Raw genomic sequence first — 20,957 nt, forward strand, 5'->3', positions numbered from 1 at the left:
CCAAGCGTTGTCCAGCCTGCATGCAGACGTCTGTTCCTAAAGGGGGAGCCTTGGGGAGGATAAGGGCAAATGGCAGATAAGCCACGCATTTGGCAAGGTGCTCTGGTGCCCGGTGGCACCCATGCCCGAGAGGATCCTGGTCCCTGCAGGGTGGGGATGGCTTCCATATGACATGCGGGACTCCGTGGTGGGGGGGGATGCCCATGTGACTGCATCCCTTGCAAAGTGACCCAGGCTGGCCCTGCACATGATCTGCCCCGGGTCCCTCTCCTCTGCTCTGTCCCTGAACCCCGGAGGCTTATGGGGAACAAAATGGAAAACAGATTATCCAAGTTCTTTCCAGTTCTCTTGGGGTAAGCACTCAGCCCCCACACCAGGCAAATGGCTGAGTGGCTCTCCACTGTATGATTCAGAGGTACCTAAATTTAGGTACCTCTGTGTCTCTGTGACGACTGCTTTCACCATCACCTCGCACACCTCCACCACCTCCCACCTTGCCCCCACTGTCTCCACCTCCATCACCACCATCACCACGATTGACATGGTCGCTATCATCACTACCACCACCGACCTGAATCAAGGACTTTGAGTGTGCTGGACACTGCCCTACGCATCAGTCTACAATCGCTGCCTTATTTCATTTTCGCAGTCCGGTGTGGGAGGCAATATTATTAGTCCCATGTTGCCAATAAGGAAGCTGAGGCTCAGGGATGTTGCTTATCGGCCAGAGTCACACAGCTAGTGCGTGCTGTAGCATCTGAACCCACAGACTGCACGGCCTTTCTCTCTTAGTCCCTATCCTCTGCTCTCCCAGGGCCATGTCACGTGATGTCTTAGTGCATGTGAGACCTTTTTGCAACCCCCTCGGTCATGAGAGCCTGGCATCAGGCACGGCTGCTCTAACAACCCGGCTGCCAGGGCTCACAGGAGCCTGGTCCCTCCGTGATAGCACCGGGAGCCAAGTTCAGAACAAGGCTTTGATGCACGCGGAGCAGTTGTAAAAAATTCCTTGGACACAAAACTCTTTACACCCAATCTCTCTCTTACTGCTCCCTGAAGTCGAAACCGGATCGTCAAAGATGAGGCCAGAGGGCCTGTGGGTCCTGCTCCCTCCACTTGCTTAAGACACTCACAGCCTCTTGGGGCCCAAGAGCGCTGGGGTTAGGGCCATGTTCTGCTTGGAGCGTGTCCAGTTGGAAGTCTGTCTCAGCCTTCAAGTTGAGCAAAACCAGGAAGCCCGGGAGCTCAGCTCCGTCAGACTGTCTCCCAGAGACCCAAACACACTCTCAGTTCACTGGGAAAATAGCCAGCCAGGCAGATAAAGCACTTGGCTCGGTGGCGTGTGGAACAGCCTGCATGTGAACGGACGGGGGACCCACTGTTGTGGGTGGGACACGGCCTGCAGTTACCGAATCGGTTCATTCCCCTGTTCCTGGTCTGTCCACTAATCCGTGAAACCTTCATGAGGCCCCGACTCTGTGCCAGCTAAGCAGTGAAGGTCCTGGGCATAAAACAACTCGAGCTAGAAGTCGTTGAGTGCCTACTGCGTCGAGTGCCTGTGTTAAGCTTTTGGCACAGATGGTCCCATTTGCCCGGGGATGATGCTATGAAGTAGGGAGTAGCATCGTCCCCATTATCCAGATGGGGAGATCAAGGCTCAGGGAGGTTCAGGAGCTTGCACAGGTGAACCTGTACTGTACAGAGCGCCAGGGCAGCTAGCTGGGGGAGGCGGGGTCCTGGGTCTGATCGGGGATCCGGGAACACCTCTTGGTGGAAGTGACATTCAAGCCAAGATCTGCTTCGAGCAGACGTCTCCGGCCTGTCCACCCAAACTCGTCTCCCTGCTTCAGCCTCTTCCCTGGTTTTATTTTGCTTATGAAACTATTTGGGATTTTATTTATTACTAGAGGCTCGGTGCACGGATTCATGCACCGGTGGGGTCCCTCAGCCCGGCCTGCACCCTCTCGCAATCTAGGACTCCTTGGGGGATGTCGGATGCTGGTTTTGGCCTGATCCTCACAGGCCAGGCCGAGGGACCACACTGGTGCACGAATCCATGCACCGGACCTCTAGTATGCATATAAAATCTTTGGTTAATCTCTTCCTGCCCTCCCCCCTTCCCCCTTCCCTCTGAGATTCATCAATCTGTTCCATGTTTCCATGCCTGTGCGTTGAGCGTCTGCCCCCTGGTGGTCAGTGCACGTCATAGCGACCAGTCGTATGGTTGCATGGTCGCTTAGGCTTTTATATATAGACTAGAGGTCTGATGCATGAAATTTGTGCATGGAGGGGGTCCCTCAGCCCGGCCTGCACACTCTTGCAATCTAGGACTCCTTGGGGGACCGGGCCTAAACCAGCAGTTGGACATCCCTCTTGCAATCTGGGACCCCTTGCTCCTAACCACCTGCCTGCTTGCTCCTTACCGCTTGGCTCTTCACTCCTTAGCGCTGCTGCAGAAGCGGGAGAGGCTCCCGCCACCGTGGCTGCACTTACCAGCTGTGACCCCGGCTTCTGGCTGAGCAGTGCTCCCGCTGTGGGAGCACACTGACCACCAGGGGGCAGCTCCTGCATTGAGCGTCTGCCCCCTGGTGGTCAGTGTGCATCATAGTGACCGGTCGTTCTGGTTGTTCTGCCATAACGGTCGCTGGGCTTACATACATACATACATATATATATCTATATTTGTTTTCCATTCCATGCACCAAAGGGTCTGAACTGATATGTTAGAGAAGAGAGTGATGATGAGAGAAAGTGAGGAGAGCAAGAGAAGGGACAGGAGGGGCTTGGTGGAGTGTCAGCTGGCAGTCACCACAGGATGCCGTTGCCCTTGTTTCCTGGGCACTGACTGGCGACTCTGGGTTATCTCCGTTCAAGCATCTCCTTGCGTGCCAGACACCACATCAGCTGTGGCTCTGGTGACTATTGTGGGAACAAAAACTTACGCTATCTGATGAATGAGTGAATGAATGAATGAATGAATGAATGGAGCCTGGGGTTTTCCCCAACCGGCAGAAGCAGAAAGACAGCCCCACTGGGGAGTTTTGAAGGCAGGGTGCTGGGATGGGACCACAGCTCTATAGGCACAGCTGAGACTTACGCAAAGGCCGAGAGGAGGCAGGTTCCGGGCAGCAGGGCAGCCCTTCTGTAGAGCTGAAGAGAGCCAGGAGGGCTGGCACTGGACAGGCTGGCAGAATAATAGAGCTCCGAGGGCGGCTCCAGCTCTGAGTCCAAGGCTGTCTGGCCTGGGCAGCCCTGTGCCGATGATGGTTACGCAGGTGCACCATTGAGCACCCGGGTGGCCACCTTTATATAAAAGCACGAGTCAAGTTCAAGGGAAAGAGTTGGAGAACTAATTCAAGACTCAAGATGACTGCACTGGCGCTGTGGAAGTGTGAGGGTGGGTGCCCTCAGAGTGGGTCTGAGTGTGAGAGAGTGTGTGTGAGCGTATAAATGCGACTGCGTGTGATCGTGGATGTATTTGTGTGAGAGGTAAAAGTAGTGTGAGAATACGTGTGTGTTTGAGTGTGTGAGTGTGTGTGTGTGTGAAGTCTTCAGTTAAGCTGGGGGTTTCTTATACCAGACGGAGGGGGCAATTCCTGGAACCCACTGTAGGCAAAGGCACTACACCCCTATGATTCTGACGGCCCCTCACACCCAAGCTGGGTTAGGGCCCATTGAAGGCTGGCTTGGACTTCTGTACTGTCCCTTCGTAGCACTTGTTATAACTGTAGTTCATCATTTGTGTGATTAATTGCTGAGTGGCTGCCTCCTCCTGAGACCTGCTGGGGATGTTGGAGGCAGGGGTCCCTGTTGCATGCACCACGGGCTCCCCAGGGCTGAGCACAATGCCAGCCACAGGAAGTAGCTGCTAAATTTGTTGACCGGGGTCCACATGTAACAACAACTAGGGTGAGGACGGCCATCCCTTTCCTTGTCCTCCTCCCGCCCACTTCCTACTTCTCTCGTTCTCTTCCCTGCCTAGACGGTATGCCCAACATGTGCCCGCATGGTAGCCTGCTGAGCTAAGTTGCCAGATTTAGCAAATAAAATCCATTATGCCCAGTTAAACTTGAATTTCAGATAAACAGCAAATGATGTATGTCCCAATATTTTGATACTTATTGTATGCTTCTACTAAACACATATGGAGTATATTTTTATGCAAAATGATATAGTCAAACTATTTGCTATTTATCTGAAATGCAAACTGAACAGGGCGTCCTAAAGTTTATTTGGCCACCATACTTCTGAGCTAAAAATGTGACTGATCCTGTTGATGAGGCTGAATCTGATGGGGAGAAAGCCCAGTTGCTTCCTGTCTCTGCTCCAGTGAAGTCAGCCTCGTTAATCACAAGAGAACTTGATGGGTGCCTGGCGCCAAACCAGCACAGAGGAGAGTGCAAGGCCTGAACTGCTGGCCTCAGAGAATCGAGAGAGACCAGGCAAGATTGGCTGGAGAGCGGGTGGCCTGATCGAGAAGGGAACTGACCAAGATTGAGACCCAGCTCTGGGCCAGGCCTCTATTTACACATACAATCTTGGAAGGAACACAATCCCTTGCTCCGTAACAGCGGCCCTCTGCTGAGAGAGCTTCACACTCCACCTTGTTAAGTCCTCACAAGAACCTGACAGGTAGAAGGAGCACCTCCATTTCTCAGAAAGGAAGCGTGTGCAGAGAGTACTCTCCAAGACCTTCCTGGAAGCGAGGAAGTGGCAGGACTAGGATTAGATCCTAGAGGGTGCCCGGCAGAAGCCTGGACTCTCTAAAGCTCTGCACTGTGGGTAGGGAAGGAGCACCGGGGAGGAGTCGGGAGTCCCATGTGCTAATCTCAGTGAGCTCTTGCTGAAGTTGAGTGTTATTTGAACATCAATTCATCCATCCACCCACCCACCCATCCATCACCCATCTACCTACCCATTTATTCATCCATCCATGCAACCACCCATCTACTCAAATACTCACCAGAGCATCCATCCACACATCTATCTACCCATTACCCACCCATCCCTCCCTCCATACATCCATGCACCTACCCACCTATCTACCCATCCACTCATCCATCCATCCACCCATTCATCTACCCATCACCCACTTACTCACCCACCCACCCGTCCATCAGTGCATGCATGTATCTCCCTATCCCACTGTGTTAGGTTCTGGGGATGCTGTGGTGGTGGAACAGCTTATGAAGCTCTTCTTACACACCCTCGTAGCTCCCTGTGGGCTAGGCCACAAGCCCTTATCAGTTCACTCTCACAATTGGCAGCTTGGCCAAGACCCAAAGTTAATTAGAAACTGGAGACTCTCCCAGCAGTGGTCCTTATGTTATTTTTATTCCATCCAGCCAGGAATGAACAACGTGCTGGACTATGGCCTGGACCGAGTGACCAATCCGAATGAAGTTCAGGTAAACCAGGTAGGTCTCTGCTGCCTACTGCTGGTAGGGTGGGCAGGGCCTAGGTCAGGGTCTTAGTCTGGGAAGATGTCCATCTGTCTATTGTCTAGCTGTGTCTGTTGGGGCAATGATATCTCCCCTTTGAGAGTGCCTAAGAGAGGAGGACTATGGGCTCTGTGACATCAGTGTTGGGGGCGGGGAGGCCATGGCAAGGGCCCTGCATAAAGAAAGACAAGAGATCTAGAGTGCAGGTTGGAGCCAATGGTATCCAGACGGCTGGCTTACAGATATTTCTGAATCACTTCTTCCTTTGAAAATCTGATGAAAGTTATGAAAGCATTCTGCCAAAAGACTCCCAGACAGACATTTTGCATACAATTTCAGCCAGTTCCTGGACTCCCTGAAGCTTATAGGCCCCAGGCTTAAAACCCTTGAGTCAACTTTGGGTTTAAACCCTCATCCTCAACAGGACCTGGAATGTCACTTTTTTTTTTGCATCTCAATAGCGTGGGATCTTTGCAAAGCTTCTCCTAAGCTTTTGTTTTAAAAGAACTCTTTTCCCAATACAGCTACTATTTATGATGGATGGCCAATTTCCTATGATGGTTTCTTATTTAAAGAAATGCAATTCGTAAGCTGTTGAAACAGTGAGCATTCTGGGCAGGGTTTCTCACCATGGCACTACTGTTTTGAGCTGTCCTGTGCAGTGTAGGATGTTTGGCATATCCTGGCCTCTACCCACTGGATGCCATGAGTATTGTGCCTTTCCCTGCCCACCTCCCAGGCCTGACAATCATGGATGTTTCCAGACATTGTCCCATGCACCCTGGGGGACAAAGTTATCGTGGATGAGAACCACTGATCCCAGTAAACCAGCCTAAAGCCCAGTGCAACTAGTTTGAGATGGTTTCTTTGATTTCTGTCTAACGTTGTCTTTGGGCAGCAAGGGGTCAGTGACCTCTTTAGCCTAGTGTGTCACCTCTAAGCTTTGGTTTTGCCTCAAGGCCTGAGTGGGAGCCAGGAGGGAGAAGAAAGTCAATGGGGAAAGAAAAAGAAGCAGGAACAAGGAGGTCACGAGGTCACGAGGCAGCTGTGACATGTACACTTTTGCCCGCTGGGACCCAGAACTCACAATGGCCATGGGGACCTCCAACCAGTGCGTTAGGCAGACGCACAGGGATGGAGTCCATCTGGAGAGAGATTCCGTGTCCCCAGAGGGTATCACTGGGTTGGGTGGCATGGCTAAGTCCCTTGTCCACAACTCAAAGTGACCTTTCCTTTGATACATGGGTGGCACTGTCAGCCTTCAGCGGCCTTTTCCATGTTCCCCTCGTCAGATGACAGATAATTGCTGAGGCCTTGTCGCTTGGTTGCCACGGAAACAGAATCATCAAGGCAAATACTGAACCTGGCTGGAAGATGTGCTTTTTGTGTTTTTATTTTTTACGGGTAGCTGGCAGCTCTGGAAACCTTGTGGTGGAGGTGGGGAGGGCAGAGGTGGAAAGCACAGGGCCCTGGTCAGGCTCAGAGGAGAGGGCGCCCTCTGCTTTCAAAGCCCATTTCTTGCCAGATGCTGGTATTTCCGGCCGCCTGGGTCAGAGTGTGTGGGGCAAAGGGCTGTGTCTGCCTGCTGATGTTTGACACGGGGCTGCTTTTACTTTTGTTTACCATCACCTTCTCTGTCTCTCTCTCTCCTGCACCAGCTCCCTTTCTCCTGTCTGCACTCTGGCTGTTGTGGAGAATTAAGAAGAATTAAGAATTCTCACGTAGGCGGGGTCCTCCTGCCTGTCCCCTCAGCCAGCCCAGCGGGTGCCCAATCAGCTGTTAGGGAAATAGAGGCTGCTGCTGGGTTTTATCTGTCTGCAACATTTCCCCAGTTTGACTCAATGTTCCCTGTTTTCCGGGGTTTACCTGGCCTGAGGGAGGGGGTGGTGGGAGTGTGGAGTGTCTCCCAGCATAGCTAGCTGCCTGCCTCCTGCTTTGCATTCACCGTGTCAGTTCTGAATTTCCTGGTTCCTGACTTTCGATTCCCTGCTCTCAAAGCTTGCCTACCCCGATTCCTCAGGCCTCCCCCCCAGTCTTGTGTTTTGCTCTGTGCTGGCCCACCCCTCACCTCTTGTTTTTGCAGATCCCTGCCTGGCTGCCTGATCCCAGGGTCCTGGCTTGTCCCTGTTCGGGGCTCCTGCACTTCTGGGCACAGTGGCCTGAGGGCCTCGCAGGTCAGGGCCCTGACCCCTGCTGCCCTGGGATTATTGTCTGCAGCCCGCATCCCGCATCCGGCGCTCAAGGCCAAGGAGTGGGCCACGGAGCTGTGTACATAAGCTCTGGCCCTATCCCTATTTGGGCAAATCTGCAAGCGGAAAATAATAAGCGAGAATCCCAAGAATGCAGGGCATTTGGAGATTCCTTAGACAGAGTATCTCCCTGTGCAGAGTGTGTCGCCCGGAGGAGAAATAGAGAAATGACCCCCATCCAGGAGGGCCGACTCCGGGAAGGCAGGGGATCTGTGCGTGAATTCCAGAGTCAAAAAATGTTATTATTTTATCAGGAGGTGGTTTACTTCGAATTGCTTACAAGTATGTGTGTGTGTGTTTTTTAATAACTTCATTTTATTTAAAATGAATGTTTCTTATGGCCTTTGGCTAAGTAAAAATTTTGATAGGTTTATGAGGTTTGGCAAATAAAAATGTAGGATGGCCAGTTACTTTTGAATTCCAGGTAAACAACAAATAACTTTTGTAGTGTGTACCAAATATTGCAGGGGCGTCCTGTATTTTATCTTGTAAGTAGGGCCAAAGCCATGCCACGCGTGTTCTCAGCAGCAGCCTGTGAGCCCTGTCACTGGCCACAGTCACCTGTCTAGTGTCTCACTTAATCCCTTCTTTTTCTATCTCCTTTTACCAAGGAGAAAACAGAGGCTTTGAAATGCTGAAAAACGCATCCAAAGTCATGTAGCCAATAAACCACAGAACCAGGATTTGGGCCTTGGTTTGAGCCCGACATCCACAGCCTTTTTTCCACCCGCTTCCCATCAGATTTTCTCTTGGTCTTTTAGAGGCGTCCAGAACGTTCACCCCCATACACCCTCACACCCCTAGAAGGACAGAGATGCCCTGTGTCAATCTAGAGCAGTGGTTCTCAACCTTCTGGCCCTTTAAATACAGTTCCTCATGTTGTGACCCAACCATAACATTATTTTCGTTGCTACTTCATCACTGTAATGTTGCTACTGTTATGAATCGTCATGTAAATATCTGATATGCAGGATGGTCTTAGGCGACCCCTGTGAAAGGGTCGTTCGACCGCCAAAGGGGTCGCAACCCACAGGTTGAGAACCGCTGATCTAGAGGACGCCATCCTATGGACAGCTGTCTTTAAAGCTAGAAATAAATGCTAAAATCCACATGGCCACTCCAGGTGGAGGAGGGGAAACCCCAGATGCAGCTGTATCTTATGATTAGAGAGCTCGCTGCAGTCTGATTCCCAGAAGGTAGCTGGTCATTCCGGGAATCCGAAACCCAACAGCGAACCACACCGCCGAGGCAGGGCCCTAAAAGGGTAATAAAAGCCAATGAAGTGCATTAACCTATGGAACATGTTGAGCCCTGAAGACTGAGATAATGGCCCCAGAAACAAGCATTTGAGGCCAAAGTCAGATCACGCTAGGTAGAGTAGACATGCCCGAAAGGACAGACCCCGTGGAGCCTGGAGAACAGCAGGCAGACTTGTCTGTGATCGTCCACGCAGGAGCCCTGTGGCCGCAGAACCGTGGCCGACAGGAAGTTTGATCTTGGGTCCCAGGCACTTTGAAGGAGGGTGTTTAGGATGCTGGCTGCTGAGCACAGGCCTTTACCATCATTACTATCTCCCCTGCTCCCAGCTCTACTGAGATATTGACATGTAACATGGGTAAGTTGAAGTGATGATTAGAGACATGTCTATATTGCAAAACATGACCACAATAAGGTTAGTGAACACCTACCTCCACCCCCTCGCATGATTATGATTGTGTGTGTGTGTTGATGACAGTTAAGAGCTACTCTCTCAACAGCTTCCAGGCCTGTACTGCAGTATCGCTAATTACAGTCACCACGCTGTGCACCGGGTGCCCAGATCTTATTTATCTCAGCTCCGGGAGTTTGTTTTACCTCCACGAGTGTGAATTAAAGAGCGTTTCCTGTGTTTGTGTTCCATCTCGGTGTTGGGGCTCCAGCTCTCTTTTTTGTTTTAATTTTACTTGAAATGGCTGGACAGAGTCATTCTGTTTGGCATCGTCCTCAGCGTCAGGGCAAGGAGGAAACCGGAGTGAGGAGCAGGCTATTTTCTGTTTCTCATGGATCCCTCCTCAGCTTCCCAAAAGGCAGAGCTGGGTTCGAATCTTGGCTCGGCCACTTACTGACCAGGAGTTGTTGACAAAGTTGCCCATAACCTATTCCCGTCTCAGAGCTGAATATCGGAATGATAAAACCTCGCTCCCTTACACAGGTATCAGGGCTCCACGAGGTGCAGATGGCTTTGCACTAGTTGCTAGGTGGTGGTTGTTATGCACCAGTCCAGCTTCCCCTTTGAGCAGCGGGCAGAGGCCAGTCCGTACTATCTTTAATCTATTTCAGCAGACTCGGACAGAAGAATCTGATTACATTAGGTTTGCATGCAAATCTGCCGTGGCCCCAGGTCCTTTCCTACCTGAAGTGTGTGTCTTCTAAAACAGGGCCTAATGTGGAGACAGACTGGGAACAATAATCAGTGTGGTTGCCGAAATATTTGGATCAACTTTTTAAGTGGAGAAATGTTCTCTTAAGCTTAGAATACATCTCCATGTTCATTTCAGGCCTCAGCACACGGCAGTCATCACATATTTAATATCGATTGAGCATCTACTCTGCACCAGATGTTACGCTAGGGAAGACTGACAGGGTCGTCTGCTTCTAATGGTGCCTAGTGGATGATATGTATCTTAGAGAGGCACACACAGACATACATCATGAATTGTGATAAAGGCTATGAAGAGGAAGTCAGGGTGTGTGGGAGGCCCCAACAAGGGACCTACCGGAGCTTTACCTTCCTGAGATACCTCTCCCCACTTCCCCACCCGGGAAAAGGATTTCCTGTGAAAAGCAAGTACATAAAAGCAATCTGATGAAGCAAAATAAAAACTGGCAAGGATTGGAAAGGAGAGACGTGCACGTGCCATCCTAGATCGGAACCTCCTGGCCTATAAGCCGTTGTCAGTGGGCTCATGGGCCATTGGTTATTTTATTATTAACTGGCTGAGGAAATAGTATCCTCCTTGGCCTTTTAACATATATATATATATTATTGATTTCAGAGAGGAAGGGAGAGGGAGAGAGAGATAGAAACATCCATGATGGGAGAGAATGATTGGCTGCCTCACTGGGGATCAAGCCCACAACCCAGGTATGTGCCCTGACCAGGAATTGAGCCCTGTTCTTCTAGTTCATAGGTTAATGCTCAACCACTGAGCCTCACCAGCAGGGCCCCAGTGTGATCCCTGTCCCCCACTGGGGTATTGGTGAAGCTGTTATGAATGCATCAGGAATGAGCCTCACCATTCATTCAGCTCTCTCTGTCCTGTGAGAGGAGAAACAAACACTTAAACCAGTTCCCCATCGATTTCAGGTGGTTCGGTAGGCCCGACAGTAGATGGGGACCAATCCCAAACTCAGTCTTTCCTGCATCTTGGCTTTAGGGTCAAGAGCAGGGTCAAGTCACAGTGGTAAATCCTACCCCTCCCTTCACCATGTCTCTTAGTTGATCCAATTCTCCAATAGTTGCCTAGCATAGGGTGGAGGTGGTGGTGAGGGGGAAATTCTATCTTCTAAGAGATGATGGACAGTTTTCTCATGGGGAGTGTGTTTTTATTTTCCAAATGGGCCTTTGAACTGTGATGATTTCATGGCATCTGTTTAATGGCTCTGGCTTCTTTGTTTTACAGAAACAAACAATCACTGCTGTCAAAAAAGAGGTAATTTGCCTCCCAGTTCCAGGGATGTTTGATTTTAAATCCTCCAACGCATTACACGTACTTGGGCTTGAGGCTCTGCACTCGGCAATGAAATGAAAGCCACATGTAAAGTTCAGAGGACTGTTTACAAATGAATGGACAGCACAGAATGGCAAAGCATCTTCTGTGAGATCTGAACGGGGCCGATGCTGGACTCGGGTTCGGGGACACTGTCAGAAGGCACCTATCAAATGCTGTAGGGCCTGCATCCCCACCCTGGCCGCTGGTCCTACGATTACAGGGCTGTTCAGAATTTGCCCAGAGTGGCACATTGCCTATTTTGACATATTTTTTATCCAGGGCCCAAGACAGAGCCCTGGTAATCGTTGGCCATTGAGGTTAGAGCCGCTTGGTTAACCATCTGTCCCCATAGCTTGGTTTAATGCTTCTTAGAACTCCCCCCCCCCCCCCACACCCCAGTTGATGCCTCTTCCAAGACCAACACATGATGGGTGAAGGAGGCCCCTAATTTGAAGTTTGGGATCACCCATCTACTGTGGGCCTGAACCCTGTTGGTACTGAGGTGTCTGGCTTGAGGGGTGGAATGGGATGCCGTGATGGGTATAGGGTGTCTAGTTCTGGAGGTCCTCTGTGAATATCAGTGTAGTGACACCCAAGGGTGGGGCAGTTGGACATCTTCTAACGACCGTGTCTCTTCCAGATCATGTATTACCAACAGGCCTTGATGAGGTCCACAGTGAAGTCTTCGGTGTCCCTTGGAGGGTATGTTCCTATTTTGTTGGTCAGCAGATAGGCAAGAAGAGAACTTTTGCTTGAAGGCAAACTGGAGCGGTCACAGACTGACTTAAGATCCTAACGAACTCTGCGGGACAAGAGCGGTCTCTGGGGGTTAAGTTACTGGTGGTCCACTCGGTGCAAGTGTCCAGGTCTCATCTTGGGTTCGGCAAAATCAGGTGGGTAAGGTTCTGTACAAGCCTGTCATCTCTTTCGTGGGTGGGAAGGTGGGGAGAGTTCATGGACTGGACCCTATGGGGATCCATGATAGCCTGTGTTCCTAGCATCACCCTCTCAAACTAATTAGGGAAAGGTGGGCTGTGTTCACTGAGTCAATGTACTATTAAGTGTCCATGGTTAATCTCGGATCTAAAATCCAATCAGGACACATTGGAAATTTAGGTTTGGTTTGTTGAACGTTCAGGCTACCCTGACCCAGTCCCTTGTAGGACATTACCTGAGACACACAAAGGGTTTCGTGTCAAGATACAATGTCATGAGCCTGCATTTTTTATTAAATCGGTTATAGAGAAATTAAAAAGGGACTGGGTTGGGAGACAGCACCTCCTTTCACAAGTAGAACGGGGACAGATTTTCGTCAAATGCCTGCTAATCCGAGTGCTGTTAGGCAACCAAATCGATAAGAAAGTAATAAGTCGGCAACCAAATCGATAAGAAAAGGAGGCCAGGCTGACCAGTCACCCTGAGCATGGACTTAGTCTCCTGGGTGTTGAACTCCTAGGAAATCTTTTCCATTTGCTTTGCAGGATCGTCAAATACAGCGAGCAGTTTTCGTCCAATGACGCCATCATGTCAGGCTGCCTCCCTAGCAATCCTTGGATAACAGATGACACCCAGTTCTGGGATTTAATTGACTTGTTCACATGCCATACAATTCATCCACCCATTTGAAGTGTACAATTCAGTCTTTTCTTTCACTATATTCATGGAGTTGTACAGCCATCACCGCAAGCAATTTTAAACCACTTTCATCACCCAAAACAGAAGCCCCACTCACATACCCTTTGGCTATTTCCTCTCCCCACCCCCAACCAATATTCCTCCAGCTCCTGGCAACCACTCAACAGCTTCCTGTCTCTGTGGGTTTGCTGATTCTGGACACTTCGCATAAGCGGGAGCCTATTCCATGTGGTCTTTCGTGATTAGCTTTTTCACGTGGCATCCTGCACATATTACTCCGCCCCTTTAAAGGCTGAACAATATTCACTCTAAGGCTAGACCACATTTTGGTTTTCCATTCATCAGTTGATGGACATTTGGTTGTCTCTGCCTTTTCGCTATTGTGAGTAATGCTGTTGTGATCATCCCTGTTCAGATTTTTGTGTGAACATATGTTTTCGTGTCTCGTGGGTGTATACCTAGGAGTGGAGCTGCTGGGTCAAATGGTAACTGCGATGAACAACATACTGTTTTTGAAAAGAAGACAATTATCTTTATGGCTTTGCGTCTTGGGTGTCTGATTAGTGTCAGACTAAGTTCCTGGAGGGCAGGGCCCTAATGCTGCCCTGGTGATTATGCTGCCCACTCCTTAGCTCTGCCTGTGCATTTCATTTTTAACATTTATTTATTATTTAAAAAATATTTTTATCGATTTCAGAGAGGAAGGGAGAGGGGGAGAGAGAGATAGAAACATTGATGAGAGCGAATCATGGATTGGCTGACTCCTACACCCCGCCCACTGGGGATTGAGCCCGCAACCCGGACATGTGCCTTGACCGAGAATCCAACAGTGACCTCCTGGTTCATAGGTTGATGCTCAACCACTGAGCCACGCCAGCCGGGCTGGCTGTGCATTTTGCATGGTTGTTGCTGCTAACTGTGCCTGCGTAATCCGGTTGTTTGGAAGAGGGGCAAAGGCAGTAATGCAGGGGGAGAGGGTAAGCCAGCAAAGGAAGAAGACAAGGGTGTAAGTGTCAAGTCAGAGGGGAAGGTAGAGGTGGAGCAGTGGGGAGGAGGGGCTCCTAGGAGTATAAGACCAAGCTTATGCCAATGCCAAGGCCATCACACCTGCGTGGGGAGGACACAGGTAGCCCAATGCAGCCCAGGTAAGCGGGCACAGCTGGAGAGCCTTTCACCTGGCCCAGGTAGCCTGCCCTGGGCAGTTGATGGTTAAGGAGGGCACTCATCTGAGTTTGGGGTGTCAGTTGCAGAGCAGAAGACTCTAGAATCACCTCCTGGGGGAGTCTTCCCTCCCCCACTGGGGGCTCTGGTCATTAGAATGTTTTTCTGGAGTCTGTGCCTGTCTCCCAGTTATCAGACAGGAGAGGCGGCCTGCATCTCCTTGTGGACAAGGATGGGTGGCATTCGGCTCTCCAGGGAGGAGAGGGCAAGGCCACCTGGCCAGGAAAAGTGTTGTCCTGAGAGGGAAGGGAAGGAGGCCTTTCAAAACACCGAGCAGAATGGGACTTGCATCTTAGAGGAAGCCCAGAAGAAGTGCAGAGATGGCACCGGGGTCCACTGGGGGCGTGTGGCCTGAAGGCCGGAGGAGCATGGAAAAGGGCCAGCTGTGCGGTGGGTGATAGCCATCGAGGCGGTGGCAGTGGCCATGGCACCCATTGCAGTACTGTTTGGGAATTCCCCCCTGGCCCGGCGTGCAGCCTGGCCTTCTGCGGGCCAATCTCCACAGGCCCTGGCGCAGGCCTTCCTGTTCTTTCACCCGAAGGCTAAGAGCTGTGGTGGTCCTTCTCCCCTTTGGGCTGCCAGCTCCTGCTAGGAGGCCCAGGGGCCCTGTCTGAGGATGCATTTCCCTAACAAGTGATTGCTTGGGTTGTACATTTGTGCAGAAATGAGGGTGGGGGGACTGATGGAGGGAGCTAAAGCCCTCGCCCCAGTCCAGGCCGCCGCCTGGCACAGCCCCCCTCCCACGGAGTGTCCGGGGCATTTATACCGTGTCCTCCCTGCAGGGTGGAAATCCCAACCAAGATGCGCGTGGAACGGTGGGCCATCAACTTCAGTGAATTGATTCGAGACCCCAAGGGGCGCCAGAGCTTCCAGTACTTTCTCAAGAAAGAATTCAGTGGTGGGTCTTTGATTAAAAAAAAAAAAAGATTTAACGTTTAGAAGCACTCCTGTCGTGTCTAGCACAGAGTTCCCAAGGGGCCTCACGGTTGGGGGGGAGTTTCATTCGCTCACATGAATGTTATTCACATTTTCAAGCTTCCCCTCCCTGCTGGCCGCCCCATTCCTTACCCTGATCCTGGGGTCACCAGCTCCTGTGGGCCTGGCGCTCCGTGCAGCTCCCGGGGAAAGCGGACGAGGAGGGAGGCCGACAGCAAGCTTTCTTTTGTTTCCCAGCCTGATCCTTCAGCTCAGCGCTTCTCGACCCTGGCGGCACATTCGAGTCACCTGGGGATAGTTTAGACGTCTCGCCTGGGTCCCACCCCAGAGGTTCCTTTTTAATTGATTTGGGGTGAAGTTTCCCAAGGTTTGAAAACTCCCCAGGTGATTCTAATATGTGGCCATAATGGATAGCCGCTCTCCAGTGCTGCTTCCATCAGGGGCTCAGGAAGGTGCGGATTTTAATGGCACGGGAGGGGCCACATTCTAGATCAGTGATGGCGAACCCTTTGAGCTCGGCGTGTCAGCATTTTGAAAAACCCTAACTTAATTCTGGTGCCCTGTCACATATAGAAATTTTTTGATATTTGCAACCATAGTAAAACAAAGACTTATATTTGTGATATTTATTTGATATATTTAAATGCCATTTAACAAAGAAAAATCAACCAAAAAAATGAGTTCGCGTGTCACCTCTGACACGCGTGTCATAGGTTCGCCGTCTCTGTTCTAGATCGATCCCATCTCTGGATGTCTCACACGGTAGACACTTGCAACTTCTTAAACACACAGCACCGAGAAACCTCTGGGGAGTCATAGCTCAGGTCAGGACCGATTTCACCAGGCTGAGCATTCCACTGGCTCCCACACTTATACTGAAACATTTACTTTTATAAAAATATTTTTTATTGCCCTGACCGGTTTGGCTCAGTGGATGGAGTGTCGGCCTGCAGACTGAAGGGTCCCAGGTTCGATTCAGGTCAAGGGCATGTACCTTGGTTGCGGGCACATCCTCGGTGGGGGGTGTACAGGAGGCAGCTGATCGATGTTTCTCTCTCATCGATGTGTCTGACTCTCTATCCCTCTCCCTTCCTCTCTGTAAAAAAATCAATAAAAAATATTTAAAAAATATTTTTATTGATTTTTTAGGGGGGTTAAGAGAGAGAGAGAGAGTCAGAGAGAGAGAGAGAGATATGAGAGTGAAACATTGATCCAATGCCTCCTGCATGCCCCGTACTGGGGATGGAGCCCGAAACTCGGGGATGTGCCTGTGGATGTGCCCTGACCAGGAATCAAACCAGCAACCTTTCTCATGGGAGGACGCCCAACCAACTGAGCCACGCCGCCAGGGCTGAAATATTTACTTTTATGGGGTTCATTTACTTCTTTACAAAGTCCCCAGCTCTGGGGAACACCGCATTATAGCCTCAACATTCAGCAGCTTATTCCCCAAGGCCCACCTGTCTGTGACCTCGAGGGACATGCCATTAGCCTGTTCGATGCAACACATTACATTATCATATGGATTCTTGAAAATCCTCTCTCGGATCCAGCCTAATTGCCATGATATAAGAAAACCCACTGCAGATGGATGGGGAAGGGGAGTGCTTTCAGCACCAGACAGAAGCAACTGTCCAGTGAGTGGATAGGGTGCCATCTAGTGGCAAAGTCACAAACCACACCCCGAGTCTCCCCTACCCACGCATTACTTAGTCACAAAATCTGTGGAAAAGATTTCCCTGCATTATCAAAATAGCACTATTGGTGATCTCCACATGGCATTCCTCAAAAATGAATCATCAGTTTTCTCATTTAATCGAAAAATCATAAAATTGAGATCTAATTCACCTACCATAAATTCACATACCATATAACTCACATGCCATAGTCCACATACCCTTTTAAAGGGTACAATTCAGTGGTTTTAGTTTATTCACAAAGTTGTGCACCCATTACCACTGTATAATTCGAGAACACTTCCACCACCTCTAAGAGAAACCCCGTTAGAAATGTCCTGTTCTTCTCCCTTCCTCCGCTCCACACGTCCTCCCTGCCCCCAGCCCCAGGCAACCACTAACCTGCTTTCTATCATCTTGGATTTGCCTATTTTGGACATTTCATATAAATGGAATCATAAAGCATGTGCCCTTTGGTCTTCTTTCACTTAGCACAGTGTTTTCAAGGTTCACCCATGTTGTAGCGCATTTCAGTGCCTCATTCCTTTTCACGAATGAATAATATTCCATTGCGTGGATATGCCACATTTTATAGACGGGGCCCTATCGTGTAGCAATGCACGTTTACAGCCCAGTCATGTGTGGCCTTGTTCAAGCATATTTGCTACCACTAACTTCCAGGGCAGAGAACACGGCAGCCTCTGGGGGCTGATGTGAGCTGAGCTTGTGTCCTTGGGGACAGAGCAGTGATCACAGCAGACACGCACAGCTGCGAGCATGGCGACGCCCATCAAGCTCCTGTCAAAGACACATGTGCAGCAGCCATAGGTTAACGAGGTCCCAGGCCCTGGGGTCGGCGTGGCTGCCCATTGTCCAGCCCCACAGGCGCCCGGGCTTGTGCGGAAGGAAGATGCTCACCGCCGGGAGCCGAATCTATCCTGGCTGACCGGTTTCTTCTCTTCTCCCCGCTGGTTTCCTGTCTGGCTTTTGTCTCCCTGTGCAGGAGAGAATCTGGGATTCTGGGAAGCCTGCGAGGATCTGAAGTACGGAGATCAGTCCAAGGTCAAGGAGAAAGCGGAGGAGATTTACAAGTGAGGATTAGCCACCTTGAGGGGAGCCCCCCGCCCCCATCGCACACCCCTGGTGTCAGCAGCTCAGTCCTGCACCTGCCGTGCTATACATAGCTCACTGCCCCTGTGGAAGGCTCCCCCTGATCCTGGGGGAAGGTGCTTACTTGGGAGTTAAAGAGGCAAGCCGCCCTGAATTACAGCGCTTTGTCTAAACCCTCTTAGGGCTCCTGAGAGACAGGTGTGCGCAGGCGTGCCAGAGAGAGAGAGAGAGAGAGAGAGAGAGAGAGAGAGAGAAGGAGATAGGTGAGGTGGGAAAACCTATTCCATCTTAGGGAAGGGAGGCCCATGTGGGGAAGGGAGGTCCCCCGAGTGTCCAGGACTGTGAGCCCAGCCTGGGATACAGCTGTGGGCACAACGCTTATGTTGCAGTTACCGGCTCTCCCCTCACTTGCTGAGTGTAGCGATAAGTCTGTCCCTCCGCGGGCCTGCCTCTCCTCCGAATTCCCCTCCAAATTCCCCAGTGTCCAGGACTGTGAGCCCAGCCTGGGATACAGCTATAGGCACAACGCTTATGTTGCAGTTACCGGCTCTCCCCTCACTTGATGAGTGTAGCGATAAGTCTGTCCCTCCGCGGGCCTGCCTCTCCTCCGAACTCCCCTCCAAATTACCCAGCAGTTAAGGGTGGCCTTAGCGGACACCTGTCTTGGGCTCTGAGGGCCCAGGGCATTTTGTTCCTATTCACACGCTCAGCTCAGCCATGGTTGCCAAAGCAAAGCCACCACGCTGGGCTGGAACCAGCCGTCTGCGGCCACGACGGGGCAGGCCAGATGGCCTTCGCCTCTGAGCGTTTCTCCCTCCAGACCTCTGTGTCCTTCCTTCGAAAGGACGCAGAACGGACCATCCTAGTTTTCAGAGGCTCGAAGGACAGAAGGACAGTGAAGAGGAAGCTGAGGCCTCCTACAGAGAGGCTCCTGTACTTCCTCAAATGTTTGCCCACCTCCTCCCACAGGGAGACACCCTGCACCCCAAGAGAGATGGGGGGTGGATTGTCGGTCCAGGAAGGTCCCGTGACATCCTTCCCCAGGACAATGGTGTGTGACTGCCTCGCACACTATGACCCACGCACACTCCTAATTCCAAAAATCTGCAAGGGAGCCGGCTGCCTCCCCCTTTACATCAGCCTCCTTCCTCCCCCTCCTCCCCCCCGGGCTCCCCACTTATGTCATCTCAGTCCGAATTCCAGAATTTCCCTGTGCAGCGTAGGGGTGGGGCGCAGTATCCACGTGAGTATTCCTAACCCTCAACACGTCAGAATGGGGGTACGGGAGAGCTCCCAAATCCCAGGTGGATGCAGGTCTCAGGACGTGCGGCCGAGTGTAGTTCTCATGGGGCCACTGGCAAGGATGCGCAGGTCTTCAAATCCGGGGGTGCCGGGTACCCGGGCTGCCTCCCCGCCCAGCATTTGGATCCAGCTCCAGACAGGTCTAGACGGGCCGTGGGGGAGCGGAGGCGCTGGGGCACCGTGTCGAGGTGCTCGGCCGAATCTGGGGGACAAGGAGGCAGAGGCGTGACGTTGGAGGCTGGGCTCTCCGCCCTCATGGCGAGGGTTGCTCCATCCACTTCTCTCTCCTAGACGCTGGGACACCAACGCTCATCAGTCACGTTCCCAGTACTGGCATGGCTGTTGTCTTGCTTCTGAGAAATGTTGCTTGGCAACCTGTTCAAACGCTTCCTGTCTCCTAAAAAGGGACCCCTTCCAACCCGGGACACCTGAGTCATGTCCGTCCCTCCCGCTCAAGCAGCTGTGAACTTAAAAAAAAAAATCAATACATATATATATTGATTTCAGAGAGGAAGGGAGAGGGAGAGAGAGAAACATCAGTGATGAGAGAGAATCATTGATCGGCTGCCTCCTGCACACCCCTCACTGGGGATTTAGCCCGCAATCCAGGCATGTGCCCTGACTGGGAATCGAACTGTGACCTTCCTGGTTCATAGGCCAATGCTCAACCACTGAGCCACACCGGCCAGGCAGCTGTGAACTTTTTATTAACCGACTTGCTTTAGCTACTTTTTGCTAACATTTCCCTCCCCGCCCCAGGCTATTCCTGGCCCCAGGGGCGAGGCGGTGGATCAACATCGATGGCAAAACCATGGACATCACGGTCAAGGGGCTGCGGCACCCCCACCGCTACGTGCTAGATGCTGCGCAGACCCACATTTACATGCTCATGAAGAAGGTTGGTCTTTGCCGATGATGCCGGGTGCGGGAATGGGGCAGGGAGCCCTTCCCTCCCAGGTGCCTGGAGAGTTCTTTAGATATGGGGGCAAGGGACACGGCATGTGGCTACAGCTTTGCGGGCGTTGTCTCCCCAAAAGCTGTCTCTTCCATCTGTGCCCTGGGCTGGAACCCCCTTGAGCCCCCAAGCTCGCTCGCTGGGAGGACCCCCATAGATGCCTGAGGGCTTACAAGACACAGTCCGCTCAGCAAAGCATGGAACTTTGCATCAAAGACACCCCACGAGGTGGGGACGGCTTCTCCAGAGTCTAGCAGTTTGCTGGGGGGGGGGGGGGCAGAGGTGGAGCCCGGATTCAAGCTGCGTCCCTCGGAGCCAAGGCTGAGCCCTTCCTCCCTCCCGTGGATGGCGGCAGTCCTGGTGGCCCTGCCCGAGCAGACATACCACAGGGCGGGGTTCGTGTGTGCGATGGTGGTAAGACCCCGGGAGAATTCAGACAGCCTTCTGGGTTATAATAAAAAGTGAACATGGGGGTTTGCAGGACGTTGTTTAAAAAAGAAACGGGCACCTGAGAGAAAATCAATCACTTCAAAATTTCCTTTTCCTTTCCATTCTTCGATATGCAACTTACATAGTATCTATTACCATTTTATTTTTTTTAAATTAAAATTTAGTATTTTTGTTCTTTTAAATTATATTTTTCAATTATAGTTTATATTCAATATTATTTTGTATTGGTT

At 51.3% G+C, this 20,957-nt stretch overlaps 1 protein-coding gene across 1 annotated transcript in view; it reads left to right on the plus strand.

The window, feature by feature from the left end:
• RGS9 (regulator of G protein signaling 9) overlaps positions 1 to 20,957 on the plus strand; it is a 52,971-nt gene that overhangs the window by 22,655 nt on the left and 9,359 nt on the right. The window contains exons 9-15 of the mRNA XM_006092421.3: positions 5,346 to 5,417; positions 11,353 to 11,382; positions 12,083 to 12,144; positions 12,924 to 13,034; positions 15,081 to 15,196; positions 17,914 to 18,001; positions 20,082 to 20,220. Of these exons, the coding sequence (XP_006092483.1) occupies positions 5,346 to 5,417; positions 11,353 to 11,382; positions 12,083 to 12,144; positions 12,924 to 13,034; positions 15,081 to 15,196; positions 17,914 to 18,001; positions 20,082 to 20,220 (618 nt within the window). The remainder of the gene's footprint in view (positions 1 to 5,345; positions 5,418 to 11,352; positions 11,383 to 12,082; positions 12,145 to 12,923; positions 13,035 to 15,080; positions 15,197 to 17,913; positions 18,002 to 20,081; positions 20,221 to 20,957) is intronic.

This window comes from Myotis lucifugus, unplaced genomic scaffold (genome assembly GCF_000147115.1).
Source record: "Myotis lucifugus unplaced genomic scaffold, Myoluc2.0 scaffold_100, whole genome shotgun sequence".
NCBI lineage: Eukaryota > Metazoa > Chordata > Mammalia > Chiroptera > Vespertilionidae > Myotis > Myotis lucifugus.